Source organism: Malus domestica, chromosome 11 (genome assembly GCF_042453785.1).
Source record: "Malus domestica chromosome 11, GDT2T_hap1".
NCBI classification, from domain to species: domain Eukaryota; kingdom Viridiplantae; phylum Streptophyta; class Magnoliopsida; order Rosales; family Rosaceae; genus Malus; species Malus domestica.
The window spans coordinates 33,125,560-33,144,144 of NC_091671.1; the positions used below are offsets into that span (position 1 = coordinate 33,125,560).

General features: G+C 38.7%; 2 protein-coding genes across 4 annotated transcripts; both read right to left on the reverse strand.

The window, feature by feature from the left end:
• Positions 1 to 233: 233 nt before the first annotated feature.
• On the reverse strand, positions 234 to 3,462 carry LOC108172535 (uncharacterized). 3 transcript variants are annotated; one of them, XM_029089000.2, is made up of 5 exons: positions 3,140 to 3,336; positions 2,779 to 2,870; positions 2,234 to 2,425; positions 763 to 860; positions 234 to 580 (listed from the first exon to the last, which is right to left on the reverse strand). In XM_029089000.2, the coding sequence occupies exons 3-5, from the start codon at positions 2,405 to 2,407 to the stop codon at positions 337 to 339; spliced, it is 516 nt and encodes a 171-aa protein (XP_028944833.1). In that variant the 5' UTR covers positions 2,408 to 2,425; positions 2,779 to 2,870; positions 3,140 to 3,336; the 3' UTR covers positions 234 to 336. The 3 variants fall into 3 exon arrangements, 2 of the variants coding, with proteins under 2 accessions (XP_028944833.1, XP_028944832.1); XR_003766955.2 differs by lacking the exon at positions 2,779 to 2,870 and having other exon boundaries at positions 234 to 519; positions 3,140 to 3,462; XM_029088999.2 differs by lacking the exon at positions 2,779 to 2,870 and having other exon boundaries at positions 3,140 to 3,462.
• Positions 3,463 to 7,096: 3,634 nt separating this feature from the next.
• LOC103433932 (uncharacterized) lies at positions 7,097 to 7,429 on the reverse strand. The gene has a single exon (XM_008372234.4). The coding sequence runs from the start codon at positions 7,337 to 7,339 to the stop codon at positions 7,133 to 7,135; it is 207 nt and encodes a 68-aa protein (XP_008370456.1). The 5' UTR covers positions 7,340 to 7,429; the 3' UTR covers positions 7,097 to 7,132.
• Between the last annotated feature and the right edge of the window lie 11,156 nt (positions 7,430 to 18,585).

An 18,585-nucleotide genomic window follows, 5' to 3' on the forward strand; every position in this document is an offset into this window, starting at 1 on the left:
GTCGCGCACAAAGTAATTTTGCGTGACGTATGCTACGTCGCGCAAAACTACTTTGAGCGACGTAGCCTACGTCACACAAAGTGTCTTTGAGCGACGCATGTAACCCTTCGTTGTGCAAAGTCATTTTGCGCGACACAACCTACGTTGCACAAGAGACCCCTTTTTTTGTTTTGGTCAAAATTTTTTTTTTTAATTTTTAATAATATTGTAATTAAATTCTAAACAATAATTAATTAACCAAAGAAAATTAATTAATTATAAAATATATGAAAATGTACATACAAAATGTCTGAACAAAAAAAGAAAAAACTACAAGTAGTCTTCTAAGTGGAGTGGCTACTGAGTATCGATAGAGTGAAATGGCTCGAAGGTCGAAGGTGTAGCAAGATCAGGTACTAATAGCAAGATTTGGAGGCCGAACATCTGTATGGCTCGTACAAGATCTCTCACATGCCCGACATAGGCCTTCATCTCCTCGCCATGGACCGCAAGCTGACGCCTTAGGGTTGTCACTTCCTCCTTCAAAGGAATAGGTCTTATAATGAGGCAAAACCAAATTGTATAATAGACTGAAATGAAACTGTAGCAGGAGCAACACCATTGTATGTTAGCAAATAGAAACATGAATAGCAACATACTTCAGTGTAAAAAAAGGAGAAAAGAATTGAGGATCAGATAAGTTTGAGCGGTTACTATACTTTGCATATTTTAGCATGAATAAACCAGTATTGTTAATCAAGATAATCAACAAAAAAGGCAAACCTCAAAGGATTGTCTTCTCCAATTCTGCCTCTAACATTATCCTTACTCTCTCCATGCCTAGTAAGTAATATTGGGCGGGGCGTGAGGTGTGTATTCACCTACAACAGTGTACCAGAAATTTATGAATACGTGACCCAAGTATGAAGAGACAAAACGACCAAAAAGGAGCCAAAAGAGCGCAAAAGAGATAGCGGGGGTGGGGAGGGCGTTTGAGGCTTAGGGATAATCAACTTATCTCAGTTTTTTATGTCGAGATTCCATTGTAAGATTTTGGTATGGTAATTACAAGTGCAATTTAAAAGAGGAACCTTTTACTAAGATGGTTAACTGTAATTTCATCAAGTGCAAATATAGATATATTCACCAAACAAGACATGTAATTAAAACTAGACGAAAAAGACTAACAATGAACACAAATGCATGAATTCAAACCATTTAGAAACGAACTATAACTCAAGGTTCTGTGAGAACACTAGCTTACTTATTTAACTCAAACTATAACCATTTCATACTCCCACTAACTCAGCATATCAAAGCTCGAAATTAATTCCATAAATAATGAACCAATATCAATGTCTTGACCTTTTCCCTGACCAATCTGTGCTTAATATGCATGTGCTTGGTTCCTGAAGACCTCTTGTTCTTAGAATAGAAAACTATAGCAGTATTGTCACAAAGAATCTGTAAGGGCCTTCTAATGATACCTAGAACCATCATTCCTTCTATAAATTTTCCTATCCATACAGTGCATATATCATTGTACTATGCTCACGATTTTACAACTATTAACACAATCTTCTCGAAGCAATGATAACCCACACATAATCAACCTAACATAATCTAGGACAGAAATTATAAATACAAACCAAATTCCTCTGTATCCATCATGACAGCTATTTCAGTTAGCTTTTGGATCTCAAGAAAATGAAAACCAGATATTACTCTACTTATGAGAAATATCAGTGTCTCAGGCCAGATGATGATGCTGTAACAACTCTAAGTAGTTTTCAATGCTTTGATATCTACAAGTTTTGTTAATAGTAAGCACATTAGGTGAAAATGAAAATGAAAACAAGGAAAATGAAAACTTTCCTTGTTGCAAATCACTTTACGCAACATGTCACCCGTTGGCAACATTTTTTTCATGCTATGACCAAGATTGGACTTCAAGTTAGCGAGTCTTAAACCAGTCCGAACCTGCACTAAACCTTTAGGAACAACCTATCAGGAAAACTAATAATTTGAACAAGCTTTAGAATCAGTTCTGCTTCAGGCTACACGATTATATCACATATTGTCCGGTGGTAGTACATTTAAGAAAGTCAACTAAGCAAATAACAGCCTGTAGCTAAACGTTTCATATCTTTGTTTCATATCTTTGATCAGCGACCCCTATGCAAGCTCATTGATAGCATTTAAAAATGATCCAGTCAAGAAAAGTATACAAATTAGCTAATGATTTTGTAGATACCTGTGCAGCGTTGTTAAATTTAGGTAAAGGATTCCCATTATTATATGTTGCTTTGACAAGTTCATCGAACATGTAGCCATATTGTACGTCACTCTTCTCCAGTTGTTTGTTCAGACCTTCCACATAGTTTCGATGATGGCCTCCCCAATGAACTTTCAATGTTCTCTGACTCATATACGGCTCCAAAGCATCCTGAAAACAGAAACATTACATTTCAGTCAAGGAAGATCATATGCATATTGCAAGCATAATATAATTACATGTATGTATCATCACGTGACAAGAATAAGCAGCTCGAAACAGAATAGTAATCTCTACACAATAAGATTTACAACACGAGATGGATAACTTCATAGAATCAAATGCTACACCACACGAACTTCAGAAACCAAACAATCAAATTACTAAAGTATCTTGCAAATCCAATCAGGTAATAAGAAACCGCAAAACTTCTCTTGGTGAACCTAATGTGACAATAGAAGCTGACTTGGCCAACTCGATTTCATGTCCTTAAAATTGGTTAAAGGAGAAACTAGTTTACTTACAAGAATATAAGGAGGTTTCTTCAATCCATAGTAAGCACAAACTAACCCCAACTTTTGGCCTTGAACGGCTACAATGATTCCAGTCTCTTAAACTGTAACAACAACTATTAACATACATAGAGAGTAATTCTTAAACCTTGAAATTCAGCCCATTTCCTAATAATTTATCCCAAATAAAAACCTGATTCAATCCCCATTTCAAAATTAAAACCCTAATTCCCATTCACAATTTTTCAAACCCTGAAATCCATCCCATGCCCTACTAATTTATCCCAAATTAAAAACCTAAATTCTAAAATTCATCTCAATTCACAATCAAAATCCTTAATTTCAAAATTCCATAATTTGTAATTAGACTTACTTTCGAGAGAGACGAGCACGACGAAGGGGGTGGTGGCTGCCTGTCATTTAGAACGAAAGCGAGAGAGACAACCGATAGTGGGTTTGAGATTGGGGCAATTTGGGGTTCAAGATTTGGGGTTCGAGCGAAGAGGAGGAAGCCTACGGGAGAGAGGGTATGATGAGCGAAGAGGAGGAAGGCTACGGAAGAGAGAGACCGAGTGAGAGAGAGAGAGAGAGAGAGAGAGAGAGAGAGAGAGAGAGAGAGAGGGGGTCTGGGAAGAGGAGGAGGGCGTGAAGAGCGAAGGGGTCTTGGAAGATTTTGTCAAAAATTATCAAAAATGGCGCTTATTTTTTACACTTGCGCCAAAATATTCAAAACTGGCGCGACGTAGGTATACAATTCGACGTCGCGCAAAGTGTTTTTGCGCGACGACAGCATAAAGGCGTCGTGCAAGGTATTTTTTATTTTAAAAAATATTATAAAAATGATTGAAAATGTGACTTTACTCATTTTAAATTTAATTATTTTTACATAAAACTCATAATAATATATTTTTAACAAAAACCTGACTAATAAATTGGTAGCTACTTAATAAATATACATATCATTCAATTTCTTAAGTATTATACGTAAAAAATAAATAAATTTAAATCTACTTGATAAATATATATACCATTGAACTTGATGCGATACCACATTGTACGTAACTAATTTAAATGATCTAACCGTCAAACTTGTTTGTATATGCTTCAAGATTGCATACACCAAAAATGGCAAAAAACAAACCTTCAGAGTGATAGTAACGGGACAAAACATTTCGACAGCTATAAACGAAAAAATCACGATTTAACGGTTATTTTAACTCCGATTTTGATGATTTTTTACAACTACACTCTTGGATCTTATATGAATACAAGGAACTAATTCGATCGTCAATTTAAAACATTTACACAAGTGAATACCACAAAATCTTATGTTATACTTGATGAAAGTATAAATAAAATATAAGTGTTAGGAAATCTATTGTTTTAATGGGATACGCATTGTACAAAACAAGTTTCAATGATCAAACCGTCAAACTTGTTTGTATATACTTCAAGATCGCATACGCCAAAAATGAAAAAAACCAAACCTTCAGAGATCAAGTAACGGGACAAATCTTTTCGACGGTTATAAACGAAAAAATCACGATTTAACGGTTATTTTAACTCCAATTATGATGATTTTTTACAACTACACTCTTGGATCCTATATGAATACAAGTAACTGATTCGATCGTCAATTTAAAACATTTACACAAGTGGATACCACAAAATCTTATGTTATACTTGATGAAAGTATAAATAAAATATAAGTGTTAGGGAATCTATTGTTTTAATGGGATACACATTATATAAAACAATTTTCAACGATCCAATCGTCAAACTTGTTTGTATATGCTTCAAGATCACATACGCTAAAAATGGAAAAAAAAAACCTTCAGATATCAAGTAACGGGACAAATCTTTTCAACGGTTATAAACGAAAAAATCACGATTTAACGGTTATTTTAACTCCGATTTTGATGATTTTTTACAACTACACTCTTGGATCCTATATGAATACAAGGAATTTATTTGATCGTCAATTTAAAACATTTACACAAGTGGATACCACAAAATTTTATGTTATACTTGATGAAAGTATAAATAAAATATAAGTGTTAGGGAATCTATTGTTTTAATGTGATACACATTATACAAAACAAGTTTCAACAATCCAACCGTCAAACTTGTTTGTATATACTTCAAGATCGTATACGCCAAAAATGGCAAAAAACAAACCTTCAGAGATGAAGTAACGGGACAAATCTTTTCAACGGTTATAAACGAAAAAATTACGATTTAACGGTTATTTTAACTCCGATTTTGATGATTTTTTACAGCTACACTCCTGGATCTTATATGAATATAAGGAACTAGTTCGATCGTCAATTTAAAACATTTACACAAGTGGATACCACAAAATCTTATGTTATACTTGATGAAAGTATAAATAAAATATAAGTGTTAGAGAATCTATCGTTTTAATGGGATACACATTGTACGAAACTAGTTTCAACGATCCAACCGTCAAATTTGTTTGTATATGCCTTGAGATCACATACGCCAAAAATGGTAAAAAAAAAAATCTTCAGAGATCAGGTAACGGGACAAAACTTTTCGACGGTTATAAACGAAAAAATCAAGATTTAACGGTTATTTTAACTCCAATGTTGATTATTTTTTATAGCTACACTCCTGGATCCTATATGAATACAAGGATCTGATTCGATCATCAATTTAAAACATTTACACAAGTGGATACCACAAAATCTTATGTTATACTTCATGAAAGTAAGAATAAAATATAAGTGTTAGGGAATCTATTGTTTTAATGGGATACACATTGTACAAAACTAGTTTCAACGATCCAACCTTCAAACTTGTTTGTATATGCTTTGAGATCACATACGCCAAAAATGGCAAAAAATAAACCTTCAGAGATCAAGTAACGGGACAAAACTTTTCAACGGTTATAAAAGAAAAAATCACGAGTTAACGGTTATTTTAACTCCGATTTTGATGATTTTTTACAGCTACACTCTTGTATTTTATATGAATACAAGGAACTAATTCGATCATCAATTTAAAACATTTACACAAGTGGATACCACAAAAGAAAAAGGCAATGCAAGAACCCCAATAGAAAAGCAAAAGGAAAAAAAAAAAACTTTGCGCAATGGATGTACAACCGTCGCACAAAGGTTTTTTTTTTTTTTTTCTTCCTATGTTCCACAATTTTAACTTCTTGTATATCTCTTCCACTCCTGCCTTAAAATTATTGTTTAAGGACCTATATGATGAGACCACGTATTCAAAATAGTAAAGGGTAGAGACTACACCTAAAATGATTACTAACCACGTAATAGAATAGTGGTTTGACAAAGCTATAAACTAGCTTTTTCTCTAAATCTCTAACATTCTAGTTTCCTCCTCCCAATTTAGTGAGAAATGAAATCATTTTTTAGCACACATCAATCTATCCCTAAATTGGATCAAGTTAACTGAGCAGCTTGCAGTTTCTTAGCTTTTGTTTCCCTAAACCTATCAAAATCCTTCATACTCCTAGTCATTCATTCTACTCATTCAATTGTTCAAAACCAAAACTCAACTTGTTAAAAATAAGCATTGACAAAGATAATTAAAGAAAAACATAAATACACAAAAATAAAAAAATCCGAACATAAATGTAATCAATAAATAGTTAATTAATTAATCAAATAAATACAATACTTGAAGGTGAAGATGGTGAAGGTTGAGAGAGATGGAGAGTCTGAAAGAGAGAGGTTGAGTGGTGAAGAAAAAGGCCATTGTGTGTGGTTATTTAAAAAAAAAAAAATCGTCGACTTTGCGCAACGCCACATACGTCGCACAAAACAGCATTGCGCGACGTAGGTGCACCTGCGTCACGCAAAGTTGGGATGGGTTGGCGCCAAAATTTTGCATGACGCACAAAACGTCGCGCAAACAGCCTTTGCACGACGACACGTTGCGCGACGAAGGCTGGAGTCGCGCAAAACAGCTTTGAGCGACGTAGGTATACCTTCGTCGCGCAAAACAGCTTTGCGCGACGCCAGCCTTCGTCGCGCAAAGTGTCGTCGCGCAAAGGCTGTTTGCGCGACGTTTTGTGTGTCGCGTCGCGCAAACATACTTTGCGCAACGAAAATTGCTGCGTCGCGCAAACATGTTTTTGTACTAGTGTCAACAGAGAAAATTTTCCTTCATAACTGCATACTCCAGCATTAGCAAACATCAAGCAGCTTATATATACAGCTCTACACACTTTTCCTCACACCAAAAAATATTATACAAAATACTTAAAAGTATAAATGAAAATTAAAAAAAAAAAAAAACAGTCGAGAGCTCAACCTAATATACGGAAAGGTCAGAGAAATAAAGATAAAAAAGCAAGAGCCAGTCTGCAGAATTTTTATCTGTAAGATTTGAGAATGGATCCACAAAAAGTGCACATGATGGCCTTCCAAGATTTCCAGTAAAACGGAATATAGCAAAACCTAGTCGAAGTCTTTATGTCAGCCACGCTTGCTCCGCTCCCACATCTTGAACATGTTCCAGCCACCGGCTTGGTCCGCCACACCTTCCTCCTCTGGTCTACTAGAAAACAAAAGCAAACCATTTCAGAGGCTTAAGACTTTGCTTTCTGAATATTTAATCCTACGTTGTATATGTTGTACCAATAAATAAGAGACAATATCATGGTATTTATATGAATGAAAATTAGGTGAAAAACCAAGGGGTCGAGAAGTGTGATGAGCTGTATATATGTACACACTAGTATTGGTTTTGAAAATCAACGATGGAGATTTGTTTGATAAGTTTTTTTCAAATAATAAATTTTGTTAGATTAGATGTGTACCTACCGACGAGATTTGAACTCACACTGTTATATAAGGACTCAACACATTTTCACTACTGTAGTAAAAGACCACTTGCAAGTGATGTTATTATTTCATTTGGTATAATATGCATGGATAGATACTATTTTTGATATCTTCATAATTTATAATATAGTATTAATCGATTAATACACATATGTTAACGTAGTTTAAGTGATAAATGTTGAAATATTCCCTCATCGATCATATCTTTGAGAACAAAAGAGTTTAAATATCTCTACCTCACTCCAACTAGTATCTAGGTTTTTTGTGCTAAAATCTCACACCTTTCGAACTATGCAAGTTGTAATTAACAAATTGATGGTAATAACGGTATTATTGAAAGTGAACCTTTACCCCGTCTCTTTGATAATTTAACAATTGAAAACTTGCCTTGTAGCTAAGAAATCATGTAATAATCGTGTGGATGACCGATGGCTGCCGTGGTGAGCGGCGGTTCGGGTGTGTACGTAAGTGTGATAGTCACGGTTCCTAGATGGTGGTGTAAAAATTTCTACTGTAAAATTGTACCTTGCATTTGTCCGTCCAACTGCATACTTAATGGTCATGTCTACTGATGATGATGTCTATTTTATTTTCTTTTCATTTTAATGAGAGACTGGGGCGCCCGCTTTGATTTGATAGCTTTTATTAGCAAAGGGAAATTTTCTTTGAACTTTTTCTCAGAAACTTATCATCCCATAAATATGGTTTGTACAATTTAGGGCTAGGCATTTAATCGGTCAAACTAGGGCTGCCACTTTATTTCGTGAATTTCATAGGTTTGGTCACCGACTTTTAAGAGAGATTTTTTAATATACGTGAAATATGATTTGATACACCAAGTGTAATAATACAATCGGTTAAAAATTTAAAAAATTATTATAAATAATTATATATACAAACAACAACAACAACAAAGCCTTTTCCCACTAAGTGGGGTCGGCTATATGAATCCTAGAACGCCATTGCGCTCGGTTTTGTGTCATGTCCTCCGTTAGATCCAAGTACTCTAAATCTTTTCTTAGAGTCTCTTCCAAAGTTTTCCTAGGTCTTCCTCTACCCCTTTGGCCCTGAACCTCTGTCCCGTAGTCACATCTTCGAACCGGAGCGTCAGTCGGCCTTCTTTGCACATGTCCAAATCATCGGAGCCGATTTTCTCTCATCTTTCCTACAATTTCGGCTACTCCTACTTTACCTCGGATATCCTCATTCCCAATCTTATCCTTTCTCGTGTGCCCACACATCCTACGAAGCATCCTCATCTCCACTACACCCATTTTGTGTACGTGTTGATGCTTCACCGCCCAACATTTTGTGCCATACAACATCGCTGGCCTTATTGCCGTCCTATAAAATTTTCCCTTGAGCTTCAATGGCCTACGACGGTCACACAACACGCCGGATGCACTCTTACACTTCATCCATCCAGCTCGTATTCTATGGTTGAGATCTCCATCTAATTCTCCGTTCTCTTGCAAGATAGATCCTAGGTAGCGAAAACGGTCGCTTTTTGTGATCTTCGCTAGATTGCTCCGGTCATTAGTGTGGATAAGTATATAAATGGATAGAGATATGAAAGCAAACACAAGATGTACGTGGTTCACCCAGATTGGCTACGTCCACGGAATAGAAGAGTTCTCATTAATTGTGAAGGGTTTACACAAGTACATAGGTTCAAGCTCTCCTTTAGTGAGTACAAGTGAATGATTTAGTACAAATGACATTAGGAAATATTGTGGGAGAATGATCTCGTAATCACGAAACTTCTAAGTATCGGAGTGTGGTGTCGTCTTGACTTGCCTTATCTGTCTCATAGGTAGATGTGGCATCTTCTCTGGAAGTACTCTTCCTCCATCCAGGGGTGGTATCTTTAACTGGTGGAGATGCACAAGGTAATGTATCAATTTCACTTGAAGCTTACTTGTAGTCTCAGGCTTGGTCAAGCGCGATACAAACCATGTAGTAGGAGTCCCCCAAGTCGCCGAGCTAGGGGGTCTGCTGAAAGAGGTGACAGACAAGGTAAGCAATCAGAGCTCCGACTGATTGTTCACCTTCTCCCCATCTTGCAGCAGCATGAAGGATAAAGAGAAGAAAAATGAGAAGAGATGATATGAGATACTTTTGCTTTTGAAGAAGTAACTTCCACAGGCTTATTCTTGAACTGAGCTGGAGGGTTTTCTGGTTTCCTCCAGAGTATAAGGCCGACTGAAGAATTTGAGGGTCAAAACAAGTCCATCAAATCTAGAGTACGTTCCACCCTGCTGATATGGGATACTTTTGCTTTTGACAGAGTAATGGATGTATCGGCACGTGTGCTGTTACGCTTGTCTCCACATGCTTCCTTGTATCCTTCGCACTTGCCCTATCTGTTCCTCAAGCAGATGCGGAATCTTCCCTGGAAACATAAGATGTTGAAGATGAGTACTCGAGAGCAATGCCAGGTAAGTAATCAGGTAAGGGGTTCCAGGCAGTCAGTTCCTGGCTGGAAGCTTGATTCCAAGTGCTGACTGATTGTTCTCTTTCTCCTTGTCTTGCAGGTAAAAACAAGGCCAAAGGAAAAGGCAGGGAAAAAGCATGATATGGGATACTCTTGCTTTTAACCCTGATGATATGAGATATTCTTGCTCTAGTATAGCTTGTTTGCAGAGGTATTATCGGGGGGAAAGAAAGCTGAATATTTCGAAAGGCTTCGTTGGGAGTGCCCTCTCAGATATGATGAAGGGTTGAGCATTTTTGCAGGTCTGCCTGTCCGTTGGGGATGGAGGTCGACATATATAGGAGTCTCCCTAACAACAAGTAGTAATGCTATTCTTTTACCCTGCTTGGTCATAGCACGGTAGTGGGAGCTGCCAGTTTCACATGTTTTAACTCTGTCAGAGCACTTTGAAAAAGTGGTCTGTGGTATCTGGCTCTCGAGATTCGGAGAACGATGCCTCTTCGATTTTTGAGAAAGCAATCATGCTGGGGGTCTGGCTCTCGAGATTCGTAGAGCAGTGTCTCTTCTATTTTTGAGGAAGTAATCATGTTGGGAGTCTGGCTCTCGAGATTCGGAGGGCGGTGCCTCTTCGATTTTGGAGCAAGCAATCCTGTTGGGAGTGTTGTCTCGAATGTGAGTAAAGGTTGGGCATGTTTGCTAGTCTACCTTGCCACGAAGCACAAAGGTTGACACACAGGGACTTTCCAATTATCCAGCAATGGTACTGTTCCTTTACCCTCTCTTCGCTTTTGAGAAAGTAGTCATGTTGGGAGTCTGGCTCTCGAGATTCGGAGGACGGTGCCTCTTCGATTTTGGAGCAAGCAATCTTGTTGGGAGTGTTTTCTCGAAAGTGAGTAAAGGTTGGGCATGTTTGCTAGTCTACCTTGCCACGAAGCACAGAGGTTGACACACAGGGACTTTCCAATTATCCAGCAGTGGTACTGTTCCTTTACCCTTGTGGGTAATAATATGGTAGCTAGACCTTCAAAATTTATGTGTCTAAACTTTGTTAGTGATGTTTCTTTGCTATTCTTTTACCTTTCTTGGTCAGAGCGATGTAGTGGGAGCTGCAAGCTTCACGTGCTCAACTTTGGCAGAGAACTTTGGCAAAGTTATCTGTGGTACCCATGAGCTATTGTTGCGTGTGGGAAGTGGGTGATTGAACAGTAAGATTCATGTGCTTTCTACTTCACCAGAAGTCTTCGACAGAATGCCCATAAATTCTGCAAAGCTGAGTGTGCGTGTGACAGGTGCTGACAAGGCTAGAAAAGTAGGTGCCTCTTCGATTTCTGAGATCGGCCCTCGTGGTCTCTGAGCAGCCCAGCTTTTGAGAAAGCGAGCGCCTCTTCGATTGATTCGGAGAACGATGCCTCATCGATTTTTGATAAAGCAATCATGCTGGGGGTCTGGCTCTCGAAGATTCGGGGAGCAGTGTCTCTTCGATTTTTGAGAAAGTAATCACGTTGGGAGTCTGGCTCTCGAGATTCGGAGGGCGATGCCTCTTCGATTTTAGAGCAAGCAATCTTGTTGGGAGTGTTTTCTCGAATGTGAGTAAAGGTTGGGCATGTTTGCTAGTCTACCTTGCCACGAAGCACAGAGGTTGACACACAGGGACTTTCCAATTATCCAGCAATGGTACTGTTCCTTTACCCTCTCTTCGATTTTTAGGAAAGTAGTCATGTTGGGAGTCTGGCTCTCGAGATTCGGAGGACGGTGCCTCTTCGATTTTGGAGCAAGCAATCTTATTGGGAGTGTTTTCTCGAATGTGAGTAAAGGTTGGGCATGTTTGCTAGTCTACCTTGCCACGAAGCACAGAGGTTGACACACAGGGACTTTCCAATTATCCAGCAGTGGTACTGTTCCTTTACCCTTGTGGGTAATAATATGGTAGCTAGACCTTCAAAATTTATGGGTCTAAACTTTGTTAGTGTTGTTTCTTTGCTATTCTTTTACCCTTCTTGGTCAGAGCGATGTAGTGGGAGCTGCAAGCTTCACGTGCTCAACTTTGGCAGAGAACTTTGGCAAAGTTATCTGTGGTACCCATGAGCTATTGTTGCGTGTGGGAAGTGAGTGATTGAACAGTAAGATTCGTGTGTTTTCTACTTCCCCAGAAGTCTTCGACAGAATGCCCATAATTTCTGCAAAGCTGAGTGTGCGTGTGACGGGTGCTGACAAGGCTGGAAAAGTAGATGCCTCTTCGATTTCTGAGATCGGCCCTCGTGGTCTCTGGGGAGCCCAGCTTTTGAGAAAGCGAGCGCCTCTTCGATTTCTGAGATCGGCCTTCGTGGTCTTTGAGCAGCCCAACTTTTGAGAAAGCAAACGCCTCTTCGATTTCTGAGATCAACCCTCGTGATCTCTAAGCAGCCTAGCTTTTGAGAAAGCAAACGCCTCTTCGATTTCTGAGCAGGCGCCTCTTCGATTTCTGAAGCTCCGTCGAGTGCAGATTTTTATAGAGGCTGACATTAAGTTCCAAAGCACACTTGAATCTCCACCAGTAGAAGCTTCATTCTTGCACTTCTAAGATCTTGATTTGTCCGACCTCTTCTCTCTTCAACACCTTTGAAAATGTCTGGCCCCTCCGACCGTCGTTTTGACTTGAACCTTGTTGAAGAGGCAGCCCCGCCTTCTCCAGACAACATATGGCGCCCATCCTTCGTCTCCCCTACTGGTCCTCTTACCGTTGGGGATTCCGTGATGAAGAATGATATGACCGCTGCGGTGGTGGCCAGGAACCTTCTCACTCCCAAAGATAACAGACTACTTTCCAAACGGTCTGATGAGTTAGCTGTTAAGGATTCGCTGGCTCTCAGTGTTCAGTGTGCAGGTTCTGTGTCTAATATGGCCCAACGCCTATTTGCTCGAACCCGCCAAGTTGAATCATTGGCGGCTGAAGTGATGAGTCTCAAACAGGAGATTAGAGGGCTCAAGCATGAGAATAAACAGTTGCACCGGCTCGCACATGACTATGCTACAAACATGAAGAGGAAGCTTGACCAGATGAAGGAAACTGATGGTCAGGTTTTACTTGATCATCAGAGATTTGTGGGTTTGTTCCAAAGGCATTTATTGCCTTCGTCTTCTGGGGCTGTACCGCGTAATGAAGCTCCGAATGATCAACCTCTGATGCCTCCTCCTTCTAGGGTTCTGTCCAGTACTGAGGCTCCAAATGATCCCCCTCCGGTGCCTTCTCTTTCTGGGGCTCTACCGACTGCTGAGACTTCTCCTAAGCAACCTTTGTGAAGGCTCCGTCTTGTGTGTTTATTTTGACTCATGTATATGTACATATTTGTAGCTGATCGGGGATATCAATAAATAAGCTTTCCTTCATTTCAACGTATTGTGTTAAATACACCAAAGCTTTCTTCGCTAAGTTCTTTGAATTTTCTTTTGTTGAAGCTTTCTGAGTGGAGCATGTAGGTTGGGGTAGTGTTCCCTTAATTTCCCGAGTGAGGAAAACTTCTCGGTTGGAGACTTGGAAAATCCAAGTCACTGAGTGGGATCAGCTATATGAATCTTAGAACGCCATTGTGCTCGATCCTGTGTCATGTCCTTCATTAGATCCAAGTACTCTAAGTCTTTTCTTAGAGTCTCTTCCAAAGTTTTCCTAGGTCTTCCTCTACCCCTTCGGCCCTGAACCTCTGTCCCATAGTTGCATCTTCTAATCGGAGCGTCAGTAGGCCTTCTTTGCACATGTCCAAACCACCGTAACCGATTTTCTCTCATCTTTCCTTCAATTTCGGCTACTCCTACTTTACCCCGGATATCCTCATTCCTAATCTTATCCTTTCTCGTGTGCCCACACATCCAACGAAGCATCCTCATCTCCGCTACACCCATTTTGTGTACGTGTTGATGTTTCACCGCCCAACATTCTGTGCCATACAGCATCGCCGGCCTTATTGCCGTCCTATAAAATTTTCCCTTGAGCTTCAATGGCATACGGCGGTCACACAACACGCCGGATGCACTCTTCCACTTCATCCATCCAGCTTGTATTCTATGGTTGAGATCTCCATCTAATTCTCCGTTCTTTTGCAAGATAGATCCTAGGTAACGAAAACGGTCGCTTTTTGGTATTTCTTGATCTCCGATCCTCACCCCTAACTCGTTTTGGCCTCCATTTGCACTGAACTTGCACTCCATATATTCTGTCTTTGATCGGCTTAGGCGAAGACCTTTAGATTCCAACACTTCTCTCCAAAGGTTAAGCTTTGCATTTACCCCTTCCTGAGTTTCATCTATCAACACTATATCGTCTGCGAAAAGCATACACCAAGGAATATCATCTTGAATATGTCCTGTTAACTCATCCATTACCAACGCAAAAAGGTAAGGACTTAAGGATGAGCCTTGATGTAATCCTACAGTTATGGGAAAGCTTTCGGTTTGTCCTTCATGAGTTCTTACGGCAGTCTTTGCTCCTTCATACATATCCTTTATAGCTTGGATATATGCTACTCGTACTCCTTTCTTCTCTAAAATCCTCCAAAGAATGTCTCTTGGGACCCTATCATACGCTTTTTCCAAATCTATAAAGACCATGTGTAAATCCTTTTTCCCATCTCTATATCTTTCCATCAATCTTCGTAAGAGATAGATTGCCTCCATGGTTGAGCGCCCTGGCATGAACCCGAATTGGTTGTCCGAAACCCGTGTCTCTTGCCTCAATCTATGCTCAATGACTCTCTCCCAGAGCTTCATTGTATGACTCATTAGCTTAATACCCCTATAGTTCATGCAATTTTGTACGTCGCCCTTATTCTTGTAGATAGGCACCAAAGTGCTCGTTCGCCACTCATTTGGCATCTTCTTCGTTTTCAAAATCCTATTGAAAAGGTCAGTGAGCCATGTTATACCTGTCTCTCCCAAAAGTTTCCACACTTCGATTGGTATATTGTCTGGGCCTATTGCTTTTTTATGCTTCATCTTCTTCAAAGCTACAACCACTTCTTCCTTCCGGATTCGACGATAAAAAGAGTAGTTTCTACACTCTTCTGAGTTACTTAACTCCCCTAAAGAATCACTCATTTCATGTCCTTCATTGAAAAGATTATGAAAATAACCTCTCCATCTGTCTTTAACCGCGTTCTCTGTAGCAAGAACCTTTCCATCCTCATCCTTGATGCACCTCACTTGGTTTAGGTCCCTTGTCTTCTTTTCCCTTGCTCTAGATAGTTTATAGATATCCAACTCTCCTTCTTTGGTATCTAGTCGTTTATACATATCGTCGTAAGCCGCTAACTTAGCTTCTCTGACAGCTTTTTTCGCCTCTTGCTTCGCTTTTCTATACCTTTCACCATTTTCATCGGTCCTCTCCTTGTATAAGGCTTTACAACATTCCTTCTTAGCCTTCACCTTTGTTTGTACCTCCTCATTCCACCACCAAGATTCCTTTTGGTGTAGGGCAAAGCCCTTGGACTCTCCTAATACCTCTTTTGCTACTTTTCGGATACAACTAGCCATGGAATCCCACATTTGGCTAGCTTCCCCCTCTCTATCCCACACACATTGGGTGATTACCTTCTCTTTGAAAATGACTTGTTTTTCTTCTTTTAGATTCCACCATCTAGTCCTTGGGCACTTCCAAGTCTTGTTCTTTTGTCTTACTCTTTTGATATGTACATCCATCACCAACAAACGATGTTGATTAGCCACGCTCTCTCCTGGTATAACTTTGCAATCCTTACAAGTTATACGATCCCCTTTCCTCATTAGAAGAAAATCTATTTGTGTTTTTGACGACCCACTCTTGTAGGTGATCACATGTTCTTCTCTCTTCTTAAAGAAGGTGTTGGCTAAGAAAAGATCATATGCCATTGCAAAATCCAAGATAGCTTCCCCATCCTCGTTTCTCTCCCCAAAACCATGGCCACCATGAAAACCTCCATAGTTGCCTGTCTCCCTGCCCACGTGTCCATTTAAATCTCCTCCTATAAATAACTTCTCCGTCTGAGCAATTCCTTGCACCAAGTCTCCAAGATCTTCCCAAAATTTCTCCTTCGAACTCGTATCCAACCCTACTTGAGGTGCGTACGCACTAATCACATTGATAAGTTCTTGTCCTATTACAATCTTGATTGCCATGATTCTATCTCCTACCCTCTTGACATCTACAACATCTTGTACCAAGGTCTTGTCCACGATGATGCCAACACCGTTTCTCGTTCTATTTGTGCCCGAATACCAAAGTTTAAACCCTGAGTTTTCTAGATCCTTTGCCTTACTACCAACCCACTTAGTTTCTTGTAGGCACATAATATTTATCCTTCTCCTCACCATAACTTCCACTACTTCCATAGATTTTCCCGTTAAGGTTCCTATATTCCACGTTCCTAAACGCATTTTGCTCTCTTGAACTCTACCCTTCTGTCCTAGCTTCTTCACCCTCCCCCGTCTAATAGGATCAAAGTACTTCTTTTGTGTGTCCCGGGTAAAGTTGATAGGAGCATATGCTCCCAAACAACTTTGAGTGGAGTCGTTCGAAAAGAAGTTTCTATGGCCCCCTTGCTCATTTAACACTGCATCCGGGTGCCGATGGAGATACAGCGACCCTTGCTCACTTATCACTGTGCTCAGGCCACACAGCGCGCCACTTACGGGTGACGTCCTAGCTTTAGCGCGATTTTGTTCTGGATTCATTTTCATAAGGATTCGACGTGATCATGGAGTGCCGGCTGTCGACTACCTGACGCCCTCCCCCTCCTCCTTTATCCGGGCTTGGGACCGGCCATGTAAGACATAGGCGGAGTTATAACTAATTATATATATTATAAAATTTAATTTACCGAGCTATGTTTCCGACATATTTAACATTTTCTAGACTACATCCAAATCATCTTTGTAATAAAGGTGAGATTTACTTAAATTGTGGATTCAAATTCTGCTAAAGAGATGATTTAGACGTGAACTATAAAATGTGGTCTCCAGGTTGAAAATTTCAGAAAAAAAAATCATCAAATTAAAACAAAATGGTTTAGTATTGATATGCACCAGGAATTTTGACGTTCTTCGACTACCAACCAAAAAAATCAAAATTTACCGAATTACATTCTTACTAAAAATGTGTGTACTTGATTAGACTAAATAACGATTATATTGTTATGTCCTCTGTAGACGCCTATATTATGATTTATGAATGATGATATTTTTCACAAGATAGACGTCCATAGAGGACATGGAATCATCTTTAGACCATCTCCAACCCTTGGGCTAAAAGCCAAATTTTTTAGCCCGAAAAATTTAGCTTTTAGCCCAGAAACATCTTTTCTGCTCCAACCCTTCTACCCTAAAATTTTAGCCCGGAATTATTAAAGAATGAAATTAGCCTAAATTTTTTTCTTAAATCAATTTAAAAAAAAATATGTAGATTATTGTAAATTAATTTTATGAACATTTTAATCTAAAAAAATTTAAATTCCGATAAACATTTCGCATTTAGCCCGGGGGGAAAGCTGGGGGGTATTTGGCCCAGAAATAGCATTTGACATTTAGCCTAAAATTTTAGCATGGATTGGAGAGTGTTTGGGGGGGGTAATTTGGGGGGTAATTTGGCTTTTAGCCCAAGGTTGGAGATGGTCTTAGTGGTTGCATGGTGGAAATAGAGGTTTGTCACCAAAGTCAGTGTCTTCTTTATCGACACCTATCGGAAGGGTATTCTGTAGCTAGAAGTGTTGTGGTGTTATTGGAAGAAAATATAAAACCTACATATAATGTTATGGTGTTACTATGTTTAATACAAGGCTTCCATATTTTTTAGTATATTTTAGTACACTAAATATGCACTCAAATAACGAAGAATGAAATTATATTTATGATGGTATTATTTTTGCAACCTTAAAATACTAATTCGGATACTATATATAACAAAATGAAAAATTATTCAATAATACGTATTATTGAATGATACGAAAAATGAACGGTTAAGGGTGGAGAGAGAAGATTTAATTATTGTGAAACTCAAATCTAACAACTAAAACGCTCATAACATTCATATGCTATGTAGAATTGAAGTCAGACCCCTACAAAATATATTGTACTTTTTTTTTTTTTGTAACAAACGATAGGATAATTTATATTAAACGATGGGGAGTGAGATTTGAGCAAACTCGAGTGCAAAGACGAATGCTTTTAAATGTGTTTTTAAATTTCTAAAATGGAATCCAACCAAAAAATATATATTCATCGAATTTTATATAAAGCGGAACTAAAAATATAACCAAATGTATGTTGGTCGAAAATAATCCATCATCAATCATGTCATTTAGTTTACAAAATTTTGTTTACAAATTTACTCTTCCTAGTATTACGCAAATCGATTCTTTTCCTCTAGTTTTTTCTTCTATTTTATAAAAACTTGATATAACTCCAATTTTTTAAGCCAATAGTAGGAATGGTCCAATTTATTAAAATAAGTCCAATTCTTTAAATTTAATTATTTAATTATCAATAATTATCTCTTAAAAGAAAAAACTTATTGTAAAAATCAATTTCTTCCTAATTATCTCTTTG